The sequence below is a fragment of the Nicotiana attenuata genome, unplaced genomic scaffold (assembly GCF_001879085.1).
Source record: "Nicotiana attenuata strain UT unplaced genomic scaffold, NIATTr2, whole genome shotgun sequence".
NCBI classification, from domain to species: domain Eukaryota; kingdom Viridiplantae; phylum Streptophyta; class Magnoliopsida; order Solanales; family Solanaceae; genus Nicotiana; species Nicotiana attenuata.
In genome coordinates, this window is record NW_017671784.1 from 234,619 (window position 1) to 244,811 (window position 10,193).

The 10,193-nt window shown below is 42.3% G+C and overlaps 1 protein-coding gene across 1 annotated transcript; it reads right to left on the reverse strand.

Moving 5' to 3' along the window:
• Positions 1 to 8,637: 8,637 nt before the first annotated feature.
• On the reverse strand, positions 8,638 to 9,431 carry LOC109210199 (pleckstrin homology domain-containing protein 1-like). Its single transcript, XM_019373574.1, has one exon. The coding sequence runs from the start codon at positions 9,254 to 9,256 to the stop codon at positions 8,822 to 8,824; it is 435 nt and encodes a 144-aa protein (XP_019229119.1). The 5' UTR covers positions 9,257 to 9,431; the 3' UTR covers positions 8,638 to 8,821.
• Positions 9,432 to 10,193: the final 762 nt, after the last annotated feature.

A 10,193-nucleotide genomic window follows, 5' to 3' on the forward strand; every position in this document is an offset into this window, starting at 1 on the left:
AATGTCGACTCGACCAGATACCTCGAGCGCAAAACATTGAAGCAGATGGCCTCGCCAAATTAGCAGCAGCCACCAAAAATATCACTAAAGAGGACGTGGTAACCCTCCTCCACTCATCAATAGACCAACTTGAGGTATACTCTATAAATTTGACTTGGGACTGGCGCAATCACATCGTGACATATTTGCAGGAGGGAGTACTCCCGCAAGACAAAAAGGAAGCCAAAAAGCTTCGAATGCAAGCAGTCAGGTACAACATCATAAATCACGACCTGTACAAGAGAACGTTCGAGGGCCCTTGGCACAATGCTTGGGGCCGAATCAAACAAGGCGCGTGCTCGAAGAAGTACATAAGGGTCACTGTGGTGCCCATATAGGTAACTGAGCCCTCGTCAGATGCCTCATTCGGGCAGGATATTACTGGCCCACTATGAAAAAGGAATCTGTATATTACGTCAAGAGATGTGAGCAATGCCAAAAGTACGCACCTATGATACATCAAGCGGGCGAACACCTCCACTCCGTAACTTTGCCATGGCCGTTCATCAAATGAGGAATGGACATCGTCGGACCCCTCCCAGTGGGGTGAGGTAAGATATGCTTTCTTTTGGTTTAACTAACTACTTTTCCAAATGGGTGGAAGCAGGTGCATTCGCCCAAATACGCGAACATGAAGTCATCACATTCATATGGAGAAACATCATATGCCGTTTCGACATCCCTAAAGAAATCAGCTGTGATAGTGGGCCCAAATTCACCGGAAAAAAGACCATCGAGTTCTTCGAAAAATGGTACATCAAGCGAATACTCACCACGCCATATCATCCCGCCGGTAACGGTCAAGCCAAATCCTCCAAAAAAAAAATATTGAAAATCTTAAGAAAAAGCTCGAGGACGCCAAAGGGTTATGGCCAGAATTGCTATCAGAGGTACTATGGGCATACCGCACCACGCCAAAAATGAGCACAGGCGAAACGCCATACTCACTAGTCTACGGGACTGACACCATGATACCTGTCGAGGTCGGGGAGCCTAGCCTGAGATACTCTAATAAAAGCGGACCAAGCAACGACGAAAATAGGAAAAAGACCTCGACGAGGCAGAAGAGCGAAGAGACATGGCTTACGTAAGAATGGTAGCCCAAAAACAACAAGTAGAAAAGTACTACAACAAAAGAGCCAAAATACGACCGCTCAAAGTCGGAGACTATGTTCTCAAAGCCAAGACACAAGTGAGCAAAGACCCGAAAGAAGGAAAACTGGGAACCAATTGGGACGGGCCATACAAAATCACGGCAGCAGCAAGCAAAGGAGCATTCCAACTAGAAATAATGGAAGGAGAACTACTACAAAACAATTGGAATGTCGCCCACCTCAAATACTTCAACTTCTGAAAAAGGACGCCCCTCAAGTCGTACTCTTTTTCCCTCACCCGGGTTTTGTCCCAATGGGGTTTTCTCGGGAGTTTTTTAACGAGGCGACGAAGGGGACGTCTCGAAGTTCAAGTATGATTCATCGTCCCGCCTGCCGACTGCTTTTCCAGGCCGAACGATGAAGGGACTAGATACATGGAAAATTCTCCAATATATGTATGAGACGGACACATAGTATTATCCAGTGAATAAAGTAAAGCAGCATTTTGTACTCTCCACCAAGGTATTCTCCAATGAATGAAATAAAGCAACATTTTACTCTCCATCGTCTCTTTTTTTTAACATTCGATCTCGCTCGAATTACTTAACACTCGACCTCGCTCGAATTACTTCACATTCGGCCTCGCTCGAATTACGTTAAGATCTTCGATCGATTACGCCAATTCATTACACACAAGCGGTCGAAAAGCCAAGGACCAACGCACAGCAAACAAAAATAACAATTCGGAGATACACAGCAGAAAGGTAATCAATCCATTACAATTGTTATATTACAAAAACTTTTTACAAAGGGCCCAAAGACGCCCTCACAAAAATAGCAAGGCAAAACTAAAATAAATACAACGGCCCTACGCCGCGTCATCCCCTTCGGCATACTCCTCGTTATACCAAGAATCGGAGGCGAGCATGTCGCATCATCATCGACATCGTTCCCGCCAGTACCGGATCATAACCACAGGCTTCACGGGTCGCACGTGCTTTAACACGGACACCCTCGAGCTCTGCCTCGGAAACCTTCCTATCGGCTTTAGAGACTTGTACACATCAAGCTGAGCTTCGGCATGAACCCACATCTCATACAACTCGCGTGTCATGACGGGATCGACAGAAGTATGAGACGTGGACGGCTGCGACTGCCGTCGCACTTCCTCAGGCTTCAAAGCAACAACCTATTCATTCAATCCGGACAACTCCGCCTCCAGATCTTGAATCCGCTCTTCTAACCTCGCTACCTTGAGCGTTGATGTCTCCACCTCATTATCCCGCTCAGACCTACAAACACGGAGAGCATAGTCCAAGGCTGCTACTTCAGATATGGCGGCCACCTTGCCTTTTTCGGCATGAGCCAACTCATCGACTTTAAAGCTCAACTCGCCCCTCAAATCGACAACCTCCGCTTCTCTCTGCCCAAGCTCCGAATTTAAAGAAGCCACCCGCGCCTGAAGATCGGCATTCTCGGCCATCAGCCCCTTGCTCACCTCGAGCTCATCATCCTTGGCCTTAAGAGCTGCCTCAAGCTCGCTGCATCAGCCTATGGCCTTCATCAGCTCATCATCCCGCTCCTTCAGCTCTTCAACTTTCAGCGCCAACTCTTTCTCTTTCTACTTGAGCCCATCGCGAAATAGCTGAAACTCGCTGTCTTGAGTAAAAACGTCGGCCGTCGCACGGTGCTTGGTACGGTACTCTCTATACTTGGAGGTCATCTTCTTAAAAATGGTCGTCCTCCGCTCATCCCTCTGGTCTCTCGATCTCCATAATGAGAGTCTGACATGGAGAGGAAAGAAAGTCAGTATAAGAAGATTACGCATGCAAAACAAATCCTAACAGAAAAAGAAAAAACACTTACTCGCAAAGCCATGCCAGAAATACTCCGCGATAGCTCTGCATCACTCATCGCCTGAAGCGCCGCGTTCTCAGAAGCGGCGCACAAAGGAGCAAAGGACGACACTGCCTGCTCAGAGTTCGCCAAGAGATCATAGACCACGGGACTGATCACATATCGGTTAGGACCCTCCGTCCTCACCTCCACGCGGGTATTTCTCTCCAAAAAGGCCCGCACCTCTTCGGAATCGATGTCTGAGTCTGAACCATCGTCCTCTGCGAGCACCACTCTATCTCCTCCGGCCGCTGACAAAGCACCACCTTCAGCGGCCCGTGCAGGATCCCCGCTTTGGTCTACCCCCTCAGCCCTAGGGGACCTCCCCGCCATAATAGCATCCGCCAGAAAAATGGCCCCTACGTCTGGCATAAGTGACGACGCCACTCTCGAAGCAACGACCTTTTTTTTTTAACGTTAGCAGCGACGGTCTTTTCGAGTTCCATGCTCCTCCTCTTTCTCGATGGCGACTCCTCTCCGTTAGAGGACTCATCTATAAGGTGATAGATGGGCCTGGAAGAGATCTCGTCCCGTGCAGCAATATTCCGAGGAGAGGGGTCCCTGATTGATAAAGTTTGAGTACGACCTCCGCGGGCAGACTCAGCCAAAGTAAATTGCATCCCTGCCGATGCAATGGCCTGGCGAAATGCCGGCACTGGAGCTTTCTTTTTGGAAGGCCGTCGACCTGTCACCACAAAGAGGTCGTATCAATAAAAAGCAGCAAACAACAAAGCCGAAACAGAAGTAACACTTACTAGACAGGACCTTCGGTCCAAAGTGTTTGTAGAAGACCACCCAATCTCGAATACCCGCCATGTGAGGTAACACGCAAGCTACCCAGTCTTCAATGCCAACGACGGGAAAGGTTGCACGCCTCTCAGCTAAAAAAAACATAACACAAAGAAACCATAAATGAAGGAAAATCGAAAAAGACGAAAGAAGAAAACAAGCGTATGCCATCAACACCTACGGTTATGATTCCACTGCTCGAGAAATCCAGCAGGGTCCGACACCAAGTGCTCGGTTTTGATAAAGAAGTACTTGTGCCAAAATTTCCGATTCGTTCTATCATCCATTCCAACTACCAACCCCCTGGTCCCGCGATGTCGCAGGTGTATCATAGTGCCTCTATAAAAACTAGGTGAAAACAAGTGTAATAGGAGGTGGACGTTGACCTCGCAACCAGCCAACTCCGCACACTTTGTCAGCATTAGGAAAGTTTTATACAAATACGGAGACAGCTGCGCCGGGCAGATGTTGTAAAATCGGCAAAATTCCTCCGCCAGTGGAAGAAGATGGAGAGTTTAACCAATTATGAAAGGGTAAACATAAAAGGCACAGTACCCAGGTCGATGCACCTCTACGATGTTGCCACCAGCCGGAACCATCTCGACGTGAGAAGGGATATGATATTTAGACCGGAGTTCAGCTATGTGAGACGGCCCGATCTCAGAGATCACCGGAATGGGAGCAGGTGCAGGTTCCTTGTGGAAATCGCTTCTGGACAAGGGGTTTCTGGGGATTATCTCCTCTACGGTAGGAAAACTCTCACCCTCTTCAACCACGAGATCCTCACCGCCGGAAGGAGGAGCTACCGACAACGGAGTGGCGTTGAAAACTTCGTCATGAATACGAAGGGTTTGTGACATCTCAACGGGTGTGTTACTAAACTTAAAGAAAGAGGTGATGACTGAGTAAGAAGGAGAGAAACGAAATCATAAAGAACAAAGCTAATGACAGGAATTGGCAAAGAGGATCGAAGGAAAATAACGTTCATACAAGGAGCGGAATGGTGGAAACTTCTGAAAAAACGAAACCCATATCTATTTATAGGGTTGGATGGCGCGAAAATCAAAGTGAAGGATTGTCAATGACACTAAAACCAAAGTGACAGGCACGCAGACGCTGTCTCGGGAAGATGCGTAATGATGACGCGCGTGGCTATGACGTCATCCCATGGCAACCACATCAATCATGACTCCGCCGGTTGCGTCGTTCTCTCGATCTTGGTCGACCCGACTTGATTTAATAGCCAAATTCTCTCGCGATGAAAGCAAATGATGTCCACTCATCGAGGACGCGCAGGACCACGACCTCAACAAGCAGAGGGACTAACTGTATAGGTCCGGATTTGATGACCACGATAACCGACAGGTAAGATGAGGAACGAGGTCGACCATGATATAACGACTAAAGGTCATTATCACAAAGGCTGATATCAAAAGCAAGCAGCCGAGATGAGAAAGGAACGGGAGTATAGGTCCATAAGTGAGCAAAAAGAATATTCCAAAGGAATATCCTTTATGCTTTACCTTTTAGGGTTTTCGGGGAATACCCCTTATAAATAGGAAGAGATAGGAAAGAAAGGGGGATCTTCTTCTTCTTTTTCGGGACTTGGAAAAAGAAAATACATTATAAGAGTTGATAGAGAAGAATATCCAAGAGTTGTCTTATTGGTCGTAATATTATTGAAACACAAGTTGTTCTATCTTGATCCATAAACCGAGAAATTCCACATCATCCCAACTTCATATTTATCCACGTCGCAGATAAAGAAAAGGGATATTCCAATCATATGATAGTTGGGTGAGATCCCTTTTCATCACCTTTGTTGTTATTGCTTACATTTGTTGCATATTTACACCATTACATTTATTGCATATTCACACCATTACATTTATTGTCAATCATAGTATATCAAATCCGTTACTTGATCATATTCTATTTTATCCGGTCTAGAATTTATTAAGTTCAAGTAAAACTCACACCCTCTAACTCATCATTAATTGGTTCAGCTATTATTTGCTCAAACAGTGGTTGTGGAAAACTTGTTAACGCCTATGTTCTTCTCATTTGCGAGAGATAGAGACAACTTAATTTGTGAAAAACATAAGAAATTGGAAAATTCCGGAAACACTACCAGTGTCCCATGTTGTAAGTTGATATTAATGCTCAAGTTAGGTCTCATTCTACTGGATAATAAATGCTAGAGTATAATAATTGACCCTACTTTGACCACTGATTATTTTATCCTACGAGACTAGGACAAGGGAGATTATTTGAGAGTTCTTTCATAAGGATAATGCTTTAACCACAAAATAAGGTAAAAGTTGACCAAACTTAAATAAGATAAAGTGGACGAAATTGTCAAATCCTGAACTATGTAAAATACGTCATCACTCTACTGATGAACTATACCACTTTGGCTGTATCCTGGCTCCATGGTCTATCGCTCAACAAAATTTACATGGAAATATACAGAAGGCAACAATTCTGGGGAGAATTCCTACAAACCAACACATAGGACAAATACCATTTTCAATCGGCAACCTCTGCTTGAGTTATCTGGAAACCCAAAACTTATGGAGGTACAAGAGCTGCACTTGAAGCTATGAGCTGCTCAATTACCTAGAAAAGTAAGAAAGCAAAATGCTTTAGGGTTAATATTTCCATCTTCTACTACGCTCTTGGATATCTTTTGCTGCAGTTAACTAGGAAGGGAAGGGAAGGAGCACTTTTCCTCGTCTCTTTAGGCAATATTCTTCCAGTGATGCTTACCAGGAACTCAAAAATCCACCACCGGACATTAAGGCAATTTTGAATTCATATACAAAGGTACTCTCCGTTGAGATCGAACATTTATTGCACTTGTTATATTACAAACACTGGTAGTGAGGAGCTTTCAAAAGTTTCATGGCCGAATTCCAAGCGGTAAGGATGGCCTCAAACAGCAATGCTATCAAGGTACCAACTGCTTATCTCAAATACAGATTGTGTGCGCTAGGACTTCATTCCAAATGGGAGTTGGACAGTTGGGCAAACCCAGAGGGGAGTCATATCTATCATTCAACCAAGTATACCTTAATGCCAACCTACTATGGATCGGTAATGTCCTCTACCCATAGAAGGGTCAAATGCTATTGACAAAATCCAGAACAGAATAATCACAATCATTGTGGCTTTCATTGTGAATTACCTTCACAACCACTTCGAAATGATGATCATCACCGTGATCTATAAGCCAATCAATTTCTTTTCACCAGGGACTCCAGTGCCCCTTTAAGTGACTTTGGTTTGGCAAGAACTTCTCAGGATCACAATGGAGAAACTCTTTGAGTCAGTTCAGCTTGATTTTAGGGGAACCACACGACATCTCCAGGTACACAACCAAGTACAATACAGATGGTTCCCAAAAGAAGAACATATGCCTTTACTGTCAATAAGCCTGCAGTGTAGCTCTTACTTAATAAGGAAAAAATAAAAGAAAAAGAACTGAATGAGTTATCTAAATCTTACGTCCAAATTCAGTAGTTCATTCTGTTGTATGAAATCTAGTGATAGTTTTCCAAATCTCCAGAGTACGGAAAAGGTGCTGAGGAATAAACACAAGGGATGTGTAACATTGAAATCATTTTTAATACAGGGGCGGCACCAACTGTTTGACCAGTTAAGATGATCGGATCTTCAAAACATTGTACAAATGGCATTCCCAGATCAGTCGATGCAAATCACGAACCAATCTATGCTATTCAAAGAATGCAGGGACTGCAGGCCAGAGAGTTCAGTGCCAACAGCCAGAACAGAAATGACAGTTTTGGGCAATTTTGGAGTAAGTTTGTTGGATATGTCCTTATAATAAGTTTTCCAAAGAACAAATTTGTATTTCGATAGATGTCTTTTAGAAGTTCTGTTCTGAACAGAAGTCCGAAGGTTGTTCTAAAGGCCAAAGACTTTTGTTTTTTTATTGAAAACTTTTCTAAATAGAGGGGAAAAGAACAATAAAAAAGTTTATGGTCTAGATATTGGAGTCTTAATGGAACAATTGCCAAGGGATAGAACGGATGTTACATGTTTAGAACTGGGAACACCAGCTATAAGAGAAAAGTTTCTCAGAACTGGAATAAGTTGTAACAGGCAGGCGGCAGCCATACCGATGAAGATGAAGAAAGAATAGAGCCTGAATCTACAGATCTTTTGCTTCACATGAAAGTAACTGATGAATCTCTTTGCTCTTCGTTTTAATATCAACATTTCCTTCTCTGTTAGAGCAGTGGTCTGCAAGTTACCCCTTTTCAATGGCAAATTTAGTTTATGTAGACCACATTTATACACTTTGTAAGGATAACTTAGAAACAGAAGCCCACAGTCATGAAGGTACTTTTTCAACTACTACTGAAATGAACTACCTTTCAAATTAACCAAGGGTCGCGCTGCAGCAAACCTCCAAAGAGTTACATTTTCATGCATCATACATAAGCAATTACCATTCATTTCAAGTCATCCAACAAATCCTAACAGAGGAAAGAAGGAATAGAAATTTAAAATTTTCTCTGTCAAAAAGAAAAGGGATAAGCTAGACTAATTACTGTTGCACAGTCTAACCCACCACATCACTTCAGTACAGTTATCCTATGAATGAAATGAAAAATGTAATGTTTCCACTTGATCGAATCCTGCGAATCTTAGGAATGAAAATCCATTAACCTATCAATCAACTACACCTCAATCCACAAACATAGTTGTGGTCGGCTCTATGAATCCTCTGTATCTATTAAGCTCTATTCGAGCTTGTTATATCCAAATTACCAATGAAATTAAGAAACTTTGGTAAAAAAAAAAAACCAATTGATTAATCCAACAGATGCGAAAAGAAAACGTTTTCAGGGAACATAAACTTTCATACAACCAAACAAAATCTTCAAATGCTAAAGAGTCTGCAAAATACAACTTGAAAAAAGAGAAACAGATAAAATAGTTCAAACGATTATAGGACATGCACCTCACATATATAACTATGGCCTGCTATCATAATCAACAACCTCAGAATCGGTAACAGACCGCGAGTGCTGAACAATCGATCGGCCAATTGAATTTATCCATTCCTCTTTCTCCTTCTCAGAATCGGCGATGAAGTACATAGTATCACGACTTGTGGAGAGCTCAAAGGCAAAAGGCTTATTGATTACATCTTCAGCGCCTTTAACAGTGAGGCACTCGGCAACTGAGACAACTCCACGCGGAATGGCAGCGCGTGTGACGGACGAAGGGTCTTTGAACCAGAGAAGCTTGCCTTGTTTAAGAATGAACCATCGACGGCGCCAGGTCTTTATGTACTCGCCTTGTTTCGTGAGCCACCCGGTTCGCTCAGGGTTTGACCAGAATTCGATATCCTCGTAGTCTGAGAGGCTGGGGTTCGCGCCGGTCACTGATCGAAATAGACTCTCCATTAGGGCTTCGAATTGGGCAGAGTTCTGTGATTGATCCCTTTATTTTTATCGCCGGAGACACGACGGAGCAGAAATCACTGTTAGCTTTGCTGTCACTGATAAAGATTAGATCTTTTTTATTATTATTTGTTCCGCGAAGCTTTCAGAAAAGTTATTATGCTTTTATAGATTTATGTATTTTCTGGCCCTACTCGTTTAGGACTGTTTGCTTTTTATTCGTCCCCAAGAAATTGACCCTTTCTCTACATTTAGGGGTAGCTTGATAGGATTTTTTTTTTTTTTTTTTTTTTTTCCAAGCTTGATAGGATTCATTAGAGAGAATAATACTCCTTCCCTTCACTTTTCCTTGGCACCTTTTGACTTTTCATGCCCTTTAAGAAAAAATAAATAAAATATAAATTTTACAATTTTATCCATAATAATGATAGTATTTCCAAAAGTCTTAGGAAATTATTTGAGAAATAATTAACTAATGATAAGGATAAAGCATGAAAAAAATGTTGTCTTTCTTTGATTTAGTATAGTGGACAAGTAAAAGTGAAAATATATTTTTAGTATAGTGGACAAGTAAAAGTGAACGGAGAGAGTATATGCATTAACTTTTGGTATTATTTCACACTTGTTTGGCACACTTTATCAACCTATATATTAATATAAATATTAATTATACAACCTATTTGGTATTATCTTATGTATAGCTAATACATAGCAAATCATAGTATTAGTAATACCAAGGCTATTAATTAATGCATTAGCATCGTTAAAGAATTTTGTTTCCTTAAAGTCTTGAAACTAAAGAATATGGAGGGCATTTTTGTAAACAACTAATTTTTTTAAAAATTATGTAATGCATTTTAATTTTAATACACCACACCAAACAATGGATAAGAAATAATAACTAATGATTGCACTACTAACATCTGCATTACTAATCCCT

What these genes read in the sequence shown, in the direction of transcription:
- LOC109210199 (XM_019373574.1), bottom strand. Translation starts at nt 9,256, where the DNA reads ATGGAGAGTCTATTTCGATCAGTGACCGGCGCGAACCCCAGCCTCTCA.